General features: G+C 49.6%; 7 protein-coding genes across 7 annotated transcripts; 5 read left to right on the forward strand and 2 right to left on the reverse strand.

The window, feature by feature from the left end:
• Window positions 1-1430: 1430 nt before the first annotated feature.
• N7519_001468 (uncharacterized protein) lies at window positions 1431-2866 on the forward strand (the record flags this gene model as incomplete). The annotated part of the gene is made up of 2 exons (XM_057288246.1): window positions 1431-2451; window positions 2502-2866. 2 exons carry the CDS (start codon window positions 1431-1433, stop codon window positions 2864-2866), a joined length of 1386 nt encoding a protein of 461 aa, XP_057154329.1.
• An 808-nt stretch (window positions 2867-3674) lies between these two features.
• Window positions 3675-6647, forward strand: N7519_001469 (Hsp70 family protein; the record flags this gene model as incomplete). The annotated part of the gene is made up of 1 exon (XM_057288247.1): window positions 3675-6647. The coding sequence occupies one exon, from the start codon at window positions 3675-3677 to the stop codon at window positions 6645-6647; it is 2973 nt and encodes a 990-aa protein (XP_057154330.1).
• A 365-nt stretch (window positions 6648-7012) lies between these two features.
• N7519_001470 (uncharacterized protein) lies at window positions 7013-7311 on the reverse strand (the record flags this gene model as incomplete). The annotated part of the gene is made up of 2 exons (XM_057288248.1): window positions 7013-7179; window positions 7248-7311. The coding sequence occupies 2 exons, from the start codon at window positions 7309-7311 to the stop codon at window positions 7013-7015; spliced, it is 231 nt and encodes a 76-aa protein (XP_057154331.1).
• A 1407-nt stretch (window positions 7312-8718) lies between these two features.
• Window positions 8719-10952, forward strand: N7519_001471 (pseudouridine synthase PUS7; the record flags this gene model as incomplete). The annotated part of the gene is made up of 3 exons (XM_057288249.1): window positions 8719-8927; window positions 8955-9492; window positions 9525-10952. 3 exons carry the CDS (start codon window positions 8719-8721, stop codon window positions 10950-10952), a joined length of 2175 nt encoding a protein of 724 aa, XP_057154332.1.
• A 258-nt stretch (window positions 10953-11210) lies between these two features.
• N7519_001472 (uncharacterized protein) lies at window positions 11211-12464 on the reverse strand (the record flags this gene model as incomplete). The annotated part of the gene is made up of 1 exon (XM_057288250.1): window positions 11211-12464. The coding sequence occupies one exon, from the start codon at window positions 12462-12464 to the stop codon at window positions 11211-11213; it is 1254 nt and encodes a 417-aa protein (XP_057154333.1).
• A 3000-nt stretch (window positions 12465-15464) lies between these two features.
• Window positions 15465-15956, forward strand: N7519_001473 (Hsp20/alpha crystallin family protein; the record flags this gene model as incomplete). Its single annotated transcript, XM_057288251.1, has 1 exon — window positions 15465-15956. One exon carries the CDS (start codon window positions 15465-15467, stop codon window positions 15954-15956), a length of 492 nt encoding a protein of 163 aa, XP_057154334.1.
• Window positions 15957-16580: 624 nt separating this feature from the next.
• On the forward strand, window positions 16581-17373 carry N7519_001474 (uncharacterized protein; the record flags this gene model as incomplete). Its single annotated transcript, XM_057288252.1, has 2 exons — window positions 16581-17009; window positions 17068-17373. 2 exons carry the CDS (start codon window positions 16581-16583, stop codon window positions 17371-17373), a joined length of 735 nt encoding a protein of 244 aa, XP_057154335.1.
• Window positions 17374-17423: the final 50 nt, after the last annotated feature.

The raw sequence follows: 17423 nt of genomic DNA on the forward strand, positions 1-17423 counted from the left end.
ACGTAGGGAACGATCATTAAAAAAAAAACAGAAACAGGAATATATTAGGCAAATGATCAATATCAAAAGAGGGACAAATAAAACAGAGGAAGAGAGCGAAAACAAGGACAACACATTTGACATCACCACAAGTACTATGTTGTAGGGTATACGTACATAACGAGCCAATCGTGGGGCATCGGCAACTTCCCTGCATATTCTTAGAGAAAGGGGCCAGGGACTGTCCCAGATTCACTGTCTTGCGTTGGCCCATTGACTTTCAACTGATGTACTCTATAACGTCACCTCCAGGGCTGCATTAGAGAGGGGCACATCCCTATGTTGGGCCTGCCCCGTATCTCCGCACCTAACGGTCTACTCACATTCACTAACACAGATCCACAACATCCACCGATCAACCATTTTATGATCATCGCTTTCATGCCTTGCTAGAGTTCCGAAGTTTCCAAGTTATCACTTACTTTGATCTAGGCATATTCCCTACGTCGTTCTAATTTCCACGTCTTCGTGAGGTTACCCCACACTTTTCTCTGGACACATGGGGTTGTGGCTGAACTTAAGAGTTATTTATAGCTTGGTCTCATGATGTGTGCAAGAGACATTTTCATACCAGACTCTATATCGCTATCCATATAGAGTGCGAAACAAAGAAAAGAGGCAAGGGGAAAAACAGAAACCAGCAGAAGACTAACCGAACATGGAGTGCACTCAGCACCATGACGGAAAATCACAGCTATCTCCCGTATTGCCAAGCACCGACCTGCATCGTCAGAGTCAATTGGCTGATCGTACACCGTGCTCCGAAAGCATGGTTTAACTCTTTCGAGGTCAGAAAACTAAACGCCAATATCTGAGACCTCGTCAAGTTATCATTGGCTCAACCCTAGCACCTGGTCGTCTAGTCAACCGAGCCCGTGTACATGCGCCGGTCATGACCTCTGCATCCAGATTCATGGCCAGCCACATCGCTGGAAATATCCGGGCCGACTGCTGAATACTGCTCGTCCATGCTGGTTCTGGTTGGTATCGGAATATGAGCGCCACTTTTTCTGACTTTCGTCTATCTTGATTGCCCAATATGGTACCGGTTGGTCCACACTGACCTAATCGCCAACAGAATGGAGCTATCGACTGAGCCAGCCAAACAGGAATTGGAGCTCTGAGCAGACCTAATCCCAGAGGCACATATAAACTTGCTCTACTTCCCCGTCTGCTCCCAGCCTCGATCCTGCAAATATTTCAATTGTCGATATTGCCTGTTTAGGAACTCTCTCGCTACGGTTCCTATCGTCCTTCGTTTCAAGGAACATATCAGCCCTATATATTCCAGTACATAACAACCATTCGTTTGCTAGCCAAGATGCGCGGCGCTCCAATCATTCTGCTCTACGCCGCGACCTTGGTGTCCGGCATGGTCATGGCTCCGAGACATGCTGGTGAAGCTCGCATCGCTATCCGCGACGGTGACGACCACGGCGGCGGTCCATGGTGGGGTGGTGGCCATGGGGATCACGGAAATGGCGGTCATGGAGATGGTGGGCACGGTGGCGGTAGTCCCCCCAGCAGAGACCTCTCCCCCGCCTGTTGAGACTTCCACCCACACTGTTCCCCCAATCGTGACGCCGACTACTCCGCCTGTTGAGAGTTCCACCCCGGGCGAGACCGACACACCTACTATTCCCCCGGTTGTAACACCTACTACGCCCCCGGTTGTGACACCTACCTCGACCCCATGTGAAACCGATACCACGACTCCACCTGTCGAGACGGACACGCCTACTGTTCCCCCAGTCGTGACGCCTAGTACTCCTCCGGTTGTGACACCTACTACTCCGCCTGTCGAGAGCTCCACCCCGTGTGAAACCGACACGCCTACTACGCCCCCGGTTGTGACGCCTACCTCCACTCCATGCGAGACTGACACTCCCACTTCTCCCCCTCCCGCGAGCTCGACTCCTTGTGAGACCGATACTCCCACCGATACTCCCACTTCTCCTCCTCCCCCGAGCTCAACTCCCTGCGAGACCGACACTCCCACTTCTCCTCCCCTGCGAGCTCGACTCCTTGTGAGACCGATACTCCCACCGATACTCCAACTTCTCCTCCTCCCCCGAGCTCAACTCCCTGCGAGACCGATACTCCAACTTCTCCTCCCCCGAGCTCAACTCCCTGCGAGACCGACACTCCCACTTCTTCTCCCCCTGCGAGCTCGACTCCTTGTGAGACCGATACTCCCCACCGACACTCCCACTTCTCCTCCTCCCCCGAGCTCCACCCCGTGCGAGACCTACACGCCTACTACGCCCCCTCCTACTAGCACTACGCCTAGCGAGACCAAAACTCCCACCGCGTCCCCTCCCACTTCTACCACTCCTTGCGAGACTGAGACCCCCACTGGCACTCCTCCTCCAGTTACCGTGACCACCACATATACCACTACCACCTGCCCGGGTAAGTAAAACCCTGACCGTTCTGTCAATTATAATTGCTAATAATACCAGTGACTTGGAGTACTATCACAAGCGGCACATCAACCTACACCCGCCCTGTGACCCAGACCAGCACGATCACCGTGACGTCGGTTTCCACCTGCACTGAGGGTTGCATTCAGCCGCCCACAGCCACTCCCACTAAGGCCACTATCCCCCCTGTTGTTTCTACAACTTCTGTGGTGGTGCCTCCTCCGGATACCAAGCCCACTATTCCAGCTACTGAGCCTACTGCCCCCGCACAGTCAAGACCCGTCACTTCTTCCACCTCCGCTCCCCCTGCTTCCTCCTCACCTGCTTTCAACAGTGCTCCAGTTCTCCAGAAATCTGCTGTGGCCTTCATCCCTGGTCTTGCTCTCCTGTTTGCTCTGCTTTAATGGATCTACACCGAAGTTGATCTGTCAGACCAGATATAATGTCAATGCTCTAAGCAGTGGCTGGTGAGAAACCGAGCGATGGATTTTCCGTATGAAACAAGAGAGTATTACTCAAATATTCCAAAAAAAAAAAAATTATTGTTTTGGGCATATCCAGTCTTGAAGGACACCAGGATGACGGTTATTAACGGATTTATTCACGACTTGACGCTCCTTATCCATGACTATGGAACTCTAATTACAGTCATATATACATTAGTTGTGAATCTATACTTACTTCTATTAAGCCCACGTCTCCCTTCATGATTATAAATTTAGGACGTTCACAACTCGTTTGGTATACAACAGCCCTGTTCGAACCTTGGAAATTAGGGCTGTGACATAATGCGATAACGATAAGCAGTGCAAACATCAAACATCGTGTTTGCATGATGACCCGTGTCCTCATCCAACAGCTCTTTTAGGCTTCAAGTTACGTTACCGCCAAGTGGCCACAGTATCCCTTTGCTTTCAAATGGCTTAATTTTGAGTCATTTTCCTGGTTTTCTTTTCATGTTCATCGTCCCCACTACCCAACCCCAACCCAACACCAGTCTTGAGCTATCCCATAGCTCCATCCGATCATCCATCTGGCGCAAAGCTAGCCCGAACCCGACGCACTATTCGGCAAGCCGGTGGAGTCGTTGAATATCTGTCAATTTGTCTATATATGTTCGCACTGGGGTAAACATTCCCTGTTGAAATTACAAGCAACTCCCTGAATCGGCAATTTGGCTGACTCCCGCAGCCCGGAGCCTACACATAGATCATGGCGTTCTTAAATCGCCGACAATTATCCAGCTCGCCAATGCTGTCCCTCGTGGTCCTCCCATTCCTCATATTCCTCCTCAGCTTCGCTGGGCCAGCCTCTGCCGCCGGATCGGCCGTCCTGGGTATCGACATCGGCACGGAATATTTCAAGGCTGCTCTCGTGAAACCCGGCATTCCCCTCGAGATCGTCCTCACTAAAGATTCGAAGCGCAAGGAGTCCGCTGCTGTCGCTTTCAAGCCTACAAGAGAGAGCGATGCGCCTTTCCCCGAACGGTTCTATGGTGGTAATGCGCTCGCCCTCGCGGCTCGGTACCCGGATGACGTTTACATCAACTTGAAGACTCTGTTGGGTGTTCCGTTCAATGATGGCGATGAGGAGGCAGTCAAGACATATTGGAACAGGTTCCCCGCGTTGAAATTGGAGACCGCCCCTGATGGTCGCGGCTCTGTTGCTCTCCGCAGCAACCGACTTGGAGAGGCGCAGAAGAAGGAGGCCTTCTTGGTTGAGGAGATTCTGGCAATGCAGTTGAAGCAGATTAAGGCTAACGCTGATACATTGGCTGGAAAGGGATCCGATGTCCGCGATGTCGTCATTACCTACCCTGTGTTCTACACCGCGGAGGAGAAGCGCAGCCTCGAGTTGGCGGCTGAGCTGGCAGGTCTGAGGATCCAGGCTCTTGTCAGTGATGGATTGGCTGTCGGTTTGAACTACGCCACCAGCCGTACCTTCCCCAGCGTTTCTGACGGCGAGAAGCCCGAATACCACATCGTGTATGACATGGGTGCTGGATCTACGACCGCGAGTGTTTTGCGGTTCCAGAGCCGCAAGGTTAAGGATATTGGCAAATTTAACAAGACTATCCAGGAAGTTCATGTTGTTGGATCTGGTTGGGACAAATCACTTGGAGGTGACGCCCTAAACGACCTCATTGTGAACGACATGGTCGCCCACTTGGTTGAGGACAAGAAGCTCAAGGATAAGGTTACTCCAGCTGAAATCAAGGCGCATGGAAAGACTATGTCCAGACTCTGGAAGGATTCGGAGAAGCTCCGACAGGTTCTGAGCGCCAACACCGAGACTTCGACAAGCTTCGAGGGACTGTACGACGAGAATGTCAACTTCAAGTACAAGCTGACCCGTGCCAACTTTGAGAAGATGGCTGCTGAGCATGTCGCCCGTATTGGAAACCCAGTGGAGCAGGCCTTGACGGCGGCCGGGCTTCAATTGAGCGATATTGAATCTGTCGTGCTTCACGGTGGAGCCATTCGGACCCCGTTCGTCCAGAAGCAATTGGAGAACTTCGCCGGCTCTTCTAAGAAGATCAGAACCAATGTAAACGCTGATGAGGCGGCTGTCTTTGGTGCTGCCTTTAAGGGAGCTGCTCTCAGCCCTAGTTTCCGTGTTAAGGATATTCGCACCGGTGACGCCGCTACATACCCCATCTCATTGAAGTGGGAGTCAGATGGCAAGCAGAGAAACCAGAAGCTGTTCACCGCCACTTCCCAGGTCGGTCCTGAGAAGCAAGTTACCGTGAAGAACCTGGAGGATTTCGAATTCAGCTTCGCCCAGCATCTTGCCCAGGATGAGGAACAGCCCATCCTCGGTGTCCACACCCAGAACCTTACTGCGTCTGTTGCTAAGCTGAAGGATAACTTTGGCTGTACTACTGCAAACATTACCACCAAGTTCACGATCCGCCTCAGCCCTGTGGATGGTCTTCCCGAAGTTATGGCTGGTACCGTTAGCTGCGAGGTGGAATCTGAGAAGAAGGGAATTGTTGAAGACGTCAAGGGTTTCTTCGGCCTCGGCAAGAAGGATGAGCAGGAGCCCCTCGGCGAAGATGGCGAACCTCGTGAATCGATCACCCTTGAGTCCGAGTCGGAGTCCTCCACTGCATCCTCCGCAAGTTCCAAGACCACCACCACATCCACCAAGGACGCAAAGAAGGACGCAAAGGCCACCCCTCAGGTTAAGCTTGAAGTCATCCCGATCAGCTTGAAGTCCGTCGCGCTCGGGACTCCGGCGCCATCAGTCGCTGAGCTCAGCCGCATCAACGGCCGCCTCCTTGCTTTCGATGATTCGGACCACGATCGTATCCTGCGCGAAGAAGCTCTTAATGAATTGGAATCTTTCATCTACCGTAGCCGAGACCTTGCCGATAACGAAGAGTTCGTCAAGGCAGTCAAGCCGGATCAGCTGACTGTTCTCTCCGAGAGAGTCTCTAAGGCCAGCGATTGGCTCTACGAAGAGGGCGACAACGCCAAGACTGCCGATTTCCAGTCGAAGCTCAATGACCTGAAGGCGATCGTCAACCCTGCGCTGAAGCGGATGAAGGAGAGCTCTTCTCGCCCAGCACGCGTGCAGTTGCTCAAGGACATGCTCAAGAACGCCGAGTCCATGAAGGAATTGATCAAGAACCAGATCGAAAATGACGAGCAGATCTACTCCTCTTCCCTCTCAGCCTCAAGCGCTTCCGCCACCGAAACCTCCACCGAAGCCAGCACATCGACCCCAGCCCCGGCCCCTTCTGACGAGGGTCTCGATGACCTCGATGAAGACGCATACTCCGCTTCTTCATCGTCTACCACATCTACTACGAGTGCTGCTCCGGCCAAGCCCACAGGCCCCAAATACTCCCTCTTCACCCCCGCCGATCTCGCGGCCATCACTCAGGCCTACGAGTCCACCAACCCCTGGCTCGAAACCCAGCTCAGCCTGCAAGAGACGCTTTCCGAGTCTGATGACCCGGCTTTGACCGTTGTGGAGGTCGACTCGCGGCTGCGCGAGTTCGAGCGCATCCTTAACCGCATGTACGAGAGGATGACTGCAAACGCTGGCCAGCAGAAGAAGAACAACAGCAACGGTAAGAAGGCAACTAAGGACAAGAAGAAGCCCGAGGCCGAGAAGAGCAAGGGCAAGGGCAAAGATCAGCCCAAGGAGAAGGAGGATCTTCCTAAAGATGAGCTGTAAAATAAACATCCCCTTATTCCTTTTCTCTATGCATTTTACATTTGTTTCCTTTTTTTCACTTTTGACTCGTACAGAGCACTTCATTCTAACGCAACCCATGTATCATGCACACACGCATCCTGGAAGATAGAAAAAGAATCACAATGGAGTTTGGGCTGAGCGTTAGCAGTTTTATTATCTTTGCTCCCCTGTTTTCTTTTACAATAAAGACCTTTACTGAGCTCTACAAATTCATCCATGGAAATAAGTAGGGCTGAAACTGTCATTGCCAATCCTATAATCCTACCATCGTATCATCCTCTTAGGAGACTACCTCAACGGGATACACAATGCCGAATGCATTAGTCCAGCCTCACAAGATTCTTTTAGAACCCATCGCCAGCACCGGCACCAAGACCAGCTCCAAGACCAGAACCAGCACCGAAACCACCGCCAAAGCCTCCACCGAGGCCTGACCCGATTGAACCGCCGCCGCCGCCACCGCCGCCCAAGGAACCACTACCAGCGCCGCCAAGACCAAGTCCACCAGGACCTATTATGATCGCTCAATTAGAAGTGTTCTAAATAAATTGCCGGAATGGCTGGTGACATATGACATACCGGTAGGAGCAGCAACAGCGGCCAGAGCCAAGCTGAAGAATGCGACGAGGAAGTTGGACTTCATGGTTTAGATCGAGCTATTGGACAAAAGAGTCAATGGTTAGCTCAGTTAAATGGTTAGCTCAGTTATCACACACTATGAATGCGAGATAGTTGTGAGTCTCACCGAATGGCTTTAGGGGTAAACTTGCTGAAAATGGAAGCTTGATTCTTGTAGAACTGATATCCAGAACAGCGGGTGAATACCACCAATTTATATCTCGATGTTCGAGTTCATCTTCCAGAGCACAAGTCTGATGAGTAAAACTTCTCAGCTGAGATCGGAGATTGAGTGCGTTTCTTCGGTTTATTGCATACGCAGCGTCCAGTCGCTTGCGCTGTTCGGAGCGTCTGATTTAGAATCCGTGCCTGTCTTGGTCCTGGCGTGTAGTGCTTTCAGGAACATCCTGGAAATGGAGCTTTCCCTGTATATTTGAGTGACGTGTTGTATAGTTTCGGGAGATGCTGCATGTCTTCGAATACAATATATGCTACGGCTCTTCAGACTGGGTCATGTTTCCTCTCGTTTTGCTCTCTGGTTCGTGTTTGGCTTTGTTTAGCAAGCACGGAGCTAGCACAAGGTTACTAAATACAGTCTGCCTAGAGGTCTAGAAGAAATTATACTTGCTTTAAAATTCATCTGGCTACTTTGTAAAAGCCCCGATCCCATCTGAGGTAAGCTTATGTAGCATGTCCGGCTTAGGCGTGGCCATCCTTTTGAAGAAGGGTCTATGAAATATCAATTAATTATTCTCACATACTATACCTAGGTAACTAAGATGGGATACAGGAGCCTGTGAAACAATTGGTCTCCGATATAACTAGTTTTCATGGACTCGAGGAAAAGACCATCGTGGACAACTTGCCAAATTCCTCGTCAACTATGAATCTTATTCCAATGGTCTGAGACATAAATTGGAGCAACAGAGATGTGCATGGTGACAATGGTCTAGTTGATGATGATATCAACACGAGACTCAGTCAACATGGTAGTAGTAGCATCGGAAGTGTCCACGTGTGATTATTTACAATAACTCGCAACTAATTTCTCCACCGTAAAGAAATTCTTCAGTTTATTCATTGGGATTCTTTCTATGGTGTACTGACGACCAATTGTCACACCGCTGCTGTAATACATTGATTCCATTTGGGGCATTGAAGGTATCAGGAATATCTTAGTTTGTTTGGGAGTAGTATTAATAATTCGAGCTAGCAAGCTAGGCAGCTCTGGATGGATCTATTGATTATTGAAAGTGTCAATCAGTCAATGAGATGAATGTGAAAGTGAAGTATCAATGGTCTTCCGTCCCAATGCGGTAAGTAGGGCTGACCCACACTGGGCCCTGTCGCGCTAAACCCAATCGGTAAAGAAAAGTTCCTGAAGCTCAACCTTCTCCATCCAACCCCACCCATTAGGAACGATTTACGCAATATGGAGAAACCAGATATCGTGGAGTCTCCGCGCAAGCGACAGAAGACTGAAGATGCAGGCTCAACTGAGGTCGCTGTCGCTGTCAACGGCGCGACCGAGACCCCGAGCACCGCAGTCGCAGATGCGCAGGCTTTGAAGGAAGTTGAGGTCGGTATCACGGAGTTTGTAAGCAACGACACTGAGGGATTCTCAGGTATTTTGAAAAAGAGGTGAGCTATTATATTTCTCTATTTCAGGATTCCGCTAATAATCATGGGCAGATACACGGATTTTATGGTCAATGAGATCATGACCACCGGCGAAGTTGTCCACCTCCGATTCAACGATAAGACCACCGAGTCCACGCCTGCTACACCTGCACCAAAAGCCCCTGAGGCGGAAGCCCCTGCTGCGGAGAAAACTGAGGACGCCCCGGCCAAGGAGGCGGAAACACCAGCTGAGTTCAAGGTTTCGGAAGAGGACCACACTCTTCTGGAGGAATACTTTGGCGCTCAGTGTGCCGCGGAAATCATTGCGCTCCACAAGATTGCTATGTCTAAGCCAAAGGGCCGACCAAGTGAATTTGGAAATGTCACCTTTCCCGTGTCTGATCGTGATCTTCGTACCAAGATCCACCAGTCTATTCGTCGCATTTTCAAGTCTCAGCTAGAATCTTCTACCGACGCAGAGGGAAACATGTCAATCAGCGCGGCGAACAACCGTTTCAAGCGCGGTGCGACCGCTGGACGATCCAATGGCCGGCCCAGGGCCACCGAATCAACTGGGAAGAACTCGGTGGGCCATACCTGCATTTCACCATCTACAAGGAGAACAAGGACACAATGGAAGTCATTGGCTATATCGCCCGCTCATTGAAGATGAATCCCAAGTCTTTCCAATTCGCTGGAACCAAGGATAGGCGGGGTGTGACCGTGCAACGTGCCTGTGCTGTGCGCGTTCACCTCGATCGGCTTGCAGGAATGAACTCGGAACTTCGCAATGCTTATATCGGAGACTTCGAGTACCGCAAACACGGACTGGAGCTTGGTGATTTGCAGGGCAACGAGTTCGTGATTACTCTGCGCGACGTTGAAATTCCCGGCGTGAGCCTGAGTGATCCTCAGGCTGCGATTGCCAAGGCGTCCGAAGTTGTCGGTACGTCTTTGAAGAACCTCTACCAGCGGGGATACTTCAACTACTACGGTCTCCAGCGATTTGGAACCTTCGCAACCCGTACGGACGTGGTCGGCGTCAAGATGCTGCAGGGAGATTTCAAGGGCGCATGCGATGCTATTCTGCAGTATTCTCCTAAGTCTCTTCAGGCGGCAATGGAGGGGAAAATGTCCACTGCTAACATCGGCGCTGATGACAAGGATCGCGCCATGGCCATTAATATCTTCCAGACCGGCGGTAACGTCAGCGACGCTCTGCAAAAGATGCCGCGCAAGTTCTCTGCCGAAAACAATCTACTCCGCCACCTCGGCCGGAACAAGAAGGATTATTTGGGTGCGCTGCAGAGTATTCCCCGTAACCTGCGATTGATGTACGTGCATGCATACCAGTCGCTCGTCTGGAACTTTGCTGCGAGCGAGCGCTGGCGCCTTTACGGCGACCGGGTGGTGGCAGGCGATCTCGTCATTATCCAAGAGCACCGCGACAAAGAAACTGTCTCTGTTACCGAGGCTGCCGAGACTGTCGACGCTGACGGTGAAATTATTGTTGTTCCTCAGGGCGAGGACAGTGCCGTTGCGGCTGAGGACATGTTCATGCGGGCACGTGCCCTGACGGCCGAAGAGGCAGCCAGTGGCAAATACACCATCTTTGATCTGGTTCTTCCCCAGCCTGGATATGACATTATCTACCCCGAAAACGAAATGAAGGAATTCTACCGTCGCTTCATGGAAAGCGAGCAGGGTGGTGGCCTTGACCCGTCCAACATGCGCCGCCAGTGGAAGGATATCAGCCTTAGCGGCAGTTACCGCAAGATTTTCAGCCGCATGGTGACAAACAACTACTCTTTCGACGTGAAGCTTTATTCCAAGGACGATGAGCAGTTCGTTAAGACGGATTTGCAAAAGCTGAAGGGTGAGGACAAGGATGCCGATACCACCATGGCCGATGAGACCCCAGCTGATAAGCTGGCTGTTATCCTGAAATTCCAGTTGGGATCAAGCCAGTACGCCACCATGGCTCTTCGGGAATTGACCCACGGTAAGGCCACAGCCCACAAGGCTGACTTCGGTGGTGGACGATAATCGGAACAGGAACCAGCACCAACAGTTCATTTTCACACAGCACATGGCCTCAAAGTGCCCAATACTATGACTAGTACTGTGATCAGGATATCATTCCGGTCATATTCAAGTACATAGTCTGAGATACACAACTTGTAGCCTATTACAATGAAACCCTCATGGAACCCACCCAAAACGCCGGAGAACTAAATGAAACTACGTAAAAGAGGCCGTAGACCAAGCTTAGCCTGATTATATCATATCACCTTGCGGATACCCTCAAACCCCCTGGAACCGCCTCCTCTCCTGCTCACCTATCGGCGACACCTCATCGAAAGACAACACCACAGAAACCTGATCAAAATCCCTCTCCCTCCTCCGCCCCTCCAAATCCGACACATCAGAAACAGCATCATCATCATCATCGTCATCGTCATCATCCTCATCCGAACCACCAACAGCAATACCAATACCAACCTCATCATCCGAAAAATCCTCAAACGGCATCCTAGCCAACCGCGACGGCCCCCTCGACGACGTAGCAGACGCAACCCGACCCCTCAAGTCCTGCTCCGTAGCACTCCGCCTCTGATCCATCGGCACAGCAACGGCAACCCCAATCTCCGCCTCAGAGTCACCAGCTCCACGCGCCATAGACATGCGGTGCACAGAGCCCAATCCAGGGCTGGGATCGGGAGTAGGCGTTCGGCCCCGACTTTCCGTCGAGGGCGAGATGCTGATAATCGGGATCCGGGGCATGGGCATGGGCACGGGCATGGACGTGGCCGTGGCCGTCGAGGACATGGCCGGTGTTGAGAGTGAACGTCTTGGTTCTGGTGTTGGAGATTTGGGCGACATCATTAGTTCTTGTGTTGATACTCCGCTTCGATGGGCTGTTGCTATGTCGTATGGTGGTGGTAGGGCGTTGCGTTCCTTTTCGCGGCGTCGTCGGCGGAAGAGGAAGAATAGCAGTGCTAGGATTAGAGCTAGGCCGATTACTGAGACTGGGACTGCTATGGCGATTTTTGTTGTTTTTGATGGGCCGCCGGAGAAAGTGGTTGGATCGCTAGCTGCTGTTGTTTCCGAGGCTGAGGCTGAGGCTGAGGCTGAGGCTGAGATTGTGGTTGTTTGGGTGGATGTGAGAGACGATAGGTTTGAAATTGACGACGTAGCCGAAGACGTTGGTGAGGGTGATGGAGTAGTATATACGGTTGCGTCCGGTATGCTTGTTGGACTAGCTTCTGAGCTGATACTATCGACAGCCGATGTCTCACTTGGTGCTGGGTATGTGGTCAACTCGCTGACTGAGGGCCATGATACCGTTTCAGGAAAGATACCTGTCACTGGCACCGCTGGATCAACCCAGCTTGACGGTTCCGCAACATTCCTCTGGTTTCCGCCTGGTGTTGTCGTGAGCACCAGATCCTGGTCCACTGATGCCACTTGCGAGGTCGGATATTCCGATCTAATGGGGTCCCAGGTATCTGCTTCATCCAGTGCAGTGCCCAACATTGCAAATGGCAAGAATCTCATGGCAGATATGGTGGGTTGAAGTTGGATACTCGGGGCACTGCCTTATGTGAAGGCTCCAAAGCGAAGACAAAGAACCGCCACGAAAGATAGTACAAAAGACGCTGGCGCTAGGATACTCTCATTGAATAACCGCTTTGGTAACTTTCCGATGTCTATAGAATAATTAAATATGGCCAGGTTCGAGAGCAGGGAAGTTGGAGGCAGCAGGAAATGCAAAATCCCAATCTTTGGAAGAATAGCGAACTTTCACAGACACACAGACAATATACGGTGTACAGACCACAGACAACAGCCCCAAAGTGGGGGGGTTGAAGCACTGCCCTCAAGATGAGACGCTCTAACAAAGAAGCGCTTCAACATGCAGTAGACTCGGCGTCAATGGAAGTCCATACTACTCTGATTCTGATCTTTTTGAACTGGGACATTTGGATTTCAAAGAAAATATCAAATCAATCACACAAATAATTATTACGATGTATACAAACCATTGAAATTTCGTTTTCCATGAGGCTCACAGATTCTATTTTTACGACGTTCACGCTAATATGGGGCCACGAAGGATCAACACGAGCCCTAACTGCTTTCTACTTAGTTTCTAGGCGGGGGAGTTTGGAGGTTGGCCTACATTATTTTACGGGGAATTTTATTATTGGATCATTGCTTTGACACGACGCTGACAGTGACATATGCATTCCAATGATGGAGCCAATAGTATGTACGACAAGGATTCTTTTGGAATCGAGAGTACAGCTTCCATTCTATTTTCGGTGCTGTATAACCTACATAAAATTATGCAACGATTCGGCCATGGCTTAACTACCAGCTACCATGCTACACAGTATTTGCTTACATTAAGCCGAATATGTTGATGTGAACTGACTGAACTGACTATAGAACTAGTAGGTGTCAGGGTTGGCACCATACTACTAAAATTAGACTAGTCACCAAGCAGACGCGACGTACTTCGGACAACAACGTGGTGATTTGAGATTTGCAAATCCTACTAACACCAGATGTGGTATAGTTGTAGATCGCATAGAATCACAAGTCCCAAGACTGAAGCTCAAGGTGGTATGAACTATATATTTTATACTGCAGATCTACAAACGTCGTGAAAATAGACATTAGTTTCAAATAACTCTTAAAGCTACAATACTAGGGTAATTAAGACTTCGCTGTGAGTCAGAAATATATATATCTCAGTGACCCAGTTGTAGAAATTCCCCCAATCTGATGTGAATTTCCCGATCGGGATGCCACCGCTTTATAAGGGCGCTCAGGGTCCCCTTCTTTGTCTCCGTGGGTATTCTAGGAATACACCGTCTTTCTTCATGATCTTCCCTACATAAACAAATATTGCTGGTTCTTGGTAATATCGTATCTTCTTCTGCCCTACCTGAGAAACGTCTAAATGGCTGATTCTAGAACATGCCATGATCTCATCAGTAAGTACCAAAGCTGCAGGGGATGATCCAAAATAATTGGTCTATGTCAAGATAATAAGCGCTCGATAACAGCGGACTTGCTCATTGGCCAGTTAGTTCGTAAAATATTCACTCGTGATCACTTGATCGGTTAAAAATCTTGATTTATCTTGATTCCGGTTGGTTTGAGTTACGAGGAAAATATTTCCCAAGGTTGAGATCCGAGAGTAACGAAGTGTCGATGAAAGTCTTCCTAACTCGAAATGTATAACTACTCGAGGTGGTCTGGCCTGGAGCATTGTAGAGAACACGGCTGATCTCGAATTAATTGCTTCAACAATAGCATCATGACTTATAACCAGAAAGAAGAGTGAGCTATAAACCAGCGATCTTTTGAATGATATACTGATTGCTGAATTCATTCTACCTTATAGCAACGCAACGAGCACTTCATTCTCTTTATGCCAATTATTCACTCTATATCAATCTCCACCCGCCAACGAGTTAAATGGCGATAGCCCACCCACCCCTCCTACGATGTCCTTTCTGGAGGATTCAAAACTCGACGCAGCCTGTTCAAATTCCACGGGACTTGGCGCAATATGTCGAAAGTTAGCGCCCGCAACTGAACTATCTGGAGAAGCCTGTGGAATGCTGAAGGAATATGAGTGCGCATTTGATCGGACCCGGATGATTAAAAGATTCGCGTATCTTCCTAGCTTCAGCAGAATGGAATGAGTTTTGCGTGCACCTTGGATAAGTCATCCATCTACCGTAACAGTCAGTGTGGCGTAGTGTATTCCAAGGTTACGTCCTGACTATGCCATGATTTCAGCAGGTTAGCAAACCTGTTCTTTAGATCCGGCATTTTCAAAAGGCCAAGCTTCTAAATCAGCTGTCTACTGTCGACATTGTCAACTTCCGACAATTCCGCGTCTCAGGTTCGGACATATTCTTCATCCTTTGACATCTGTGAAACAGATGATACCGGTTGATACCGACTTGAGGGTGACTTTCTTTCATCTCCCATCAAGACAATACTTGCAGTTGACATATGGAAATATTTTCCTAGCATGTTTATTTCTGCGATGACTAAGAATATCTCAATTCCAAACCTTGGAAATTTGATACTTGGGGTTGCCATCATTTAGCTTTGTATGCGCGAGCAACATATGGGTAGGGTCCAACAGCATGTATTCAAAGAATAATGAAAATACATTCCTTTGACACCAACTTCAGCTACTTTTTCCCAGTTATTCTCGAGCCTTCTCGAAGTGCCGGCCAGTTTACTATTTCCGCTCGGATGACGTCACTCTCTGTGGTATCGTGGACGGGTAACCATTGGAACTCGTCCGTCATCTCAAAGTCATAAATGGGGAAGAAATCATGTTATAGAAAGGACTTGACACTAGGAGAATTATCTAGAATAAACTCGAGAGCTGAGGAAGATTTCGATACGATGCATGATATTTGCCACAAGCATCATAAAACCGCTGCGCTTCCTTGACAGAATCTGAATTCACCAACGCAAAGAATCACAGCTTATAGTTCTCATAACATACTATTCCAATCAACAATGTCTCTCTTGCACTCTAGCTTCGCGAACGCGGGCGACTTCGCCCCTCTCTTCCGTCTTCTCGACGACTATGATGTCCACCGCTCCGGCCGTAAACAGCCTACAGCTCGTTCATTCTCCCCAAGCTTTGACGTCCGCGAAAGCGATGACTCTTACCACCTCGACGGCGAGCTACCTGGCCTCGAGCGAAAGGATATCGAAATCGAGTTCGCCGACCCCCAGACTCTAATGGTGAAGGGTCACTCTAAGCGCGAGTATCACTATGGCCCCGACATGGCGCAAGGCAATGAGGTTGAGAAGGCCGACAACAAGTCGGAGCCAACCCACCGCTTCTGGGCCAGCGAGCGCTCGGTCGGAGAATTCCAGCGTACCTTCTCCTTCCCGGTTAGTGTTGACCAGGAAAATGTCAAGGCCAGCTTGAAGAATGGCATTCTGTCTATTCTTGTGCCCAAGGCCTCTACCTCGGTCACTAAGAAGATTACCATTGAGTGATCGCTCGCAACTTCTTACCATGTCTTTTTTCCAGAGATCTTTCACTGAGGTCTTATGGAATACAATGAGCTACGAAATTTGACCATGTTACATTGCAATCCTGTATTTTGATCAATATGTCGTTCAACGCTGTATTTTCGGCTGTGTGATTGTTTTTGTTTTGCAAATCATATTAATATTAATTCTTATATCGACATATATTTTCCTCAGGGTTTATATTAAATAGTGAACGCTAAATTCCGATTCCCTGTAAATGAATCGTATTCATGCGAATAAACTCATTATTCATATTCGCGTATCATGCGCATTAATAATTTCCTATCCGCGGATTTCGTATTACCGAGATACTATATCCACTGGAGACGTTTAGACCTTGACCTTTGACGTTGCAGACTAAGCAATCCTCTCCAGGGCTGTAGTAGCGAGATCTTAGTCAACAAACCAAAGGTTTCCAACCTTGGAACCTTGGAAGGTTGTTGCAGGTGGTTGTCTTATTCAGCATTGTTTCTCCTGTGACATCAATATAACATCAAAGGCTCAGCAATACCATCGGTCTTTTTATGTATCAAAATATGCATTCCATATTGTCACTTTCATACCTAGAAACGAGTCAGAAAATCCAACATGTCCGAAAACAGCATTGAAGATGTCGACCTCACAGAAGATTCGAATGACAACCTCCTAGATCCTGGCGACGGCAGCGACTCCCAAAACACCGGATACGACTCCACGGATCCTGTCTTGCTAGATGAGGAGGATGCCCCGACAGCGGACGGGCAAGCTGACAACGTGGTATCACCGCCGAAACAAACATACGCCTTCGGTGGGAGATATAACGACTTGAAGATGCATATGGGACAGCGATATTCCGGCATGGCGATCGGCGGCTCGCATACATGGAATTACGACCCAGGTGTATGGAAAGAGACCAAGGAAGAGCCCGATCTATGGCGGATCGATTATCAAACCAACAAGCGACGAGCACGTAACGCGCCCAAGGGTAGCGGTGCACCTGTCGGGACGGAGTACCACTGGTTGATTGTTGGGCACCAGGTACGAGTATTCTGACCAGACATGGATGAAACGCCAGTTTCTAATGAACATCCTACAGCACGTACGTAAAATCGACGCTAATACCTACGAGACCCACCTGACGGGCTCCAAGTATAAACTGGCGCACAAGTCAGTGACCTCGGGATCTTGGTCGATTCCTACGGTGAAAGGACAGCGACAGAGGGAAATAGAATTACTGCAGGATGCGGAGCGGCGTGTTCAGGGGCTGCCTCCTGTGGTAGCGAGTGAGAAAGTCAAGTCTGATCAGCGTGAGAAGGGGCAGCAAAGTATTGACGCGCTTTTTGGCAAAGCTGCCCGGAACAAGGAGGGCGCAGGGGGTCCTAAAAAACGGAAGCGAGCATGATATTATAGTTGTGGACAGGTGTTTATGTATAAGGTTGTGACTTTTGCGAC

This window comes from Penicillium mononematosum (assembly GCF_028829835.1).
Source record: "Penicillium mononematosum strain IBT 11891 chromosome Unknown utg000001l:1.0-4488741.0:1.0-4491989.0, whole genome shotgun sequence".
NCBI classification, from domain to species: Eukaryota; Fungi; Ascomycota; class Eurotiomycetes; order Eurotiales; family Aspergillaceae; genus Penicillium; species Penicillium mononematosum.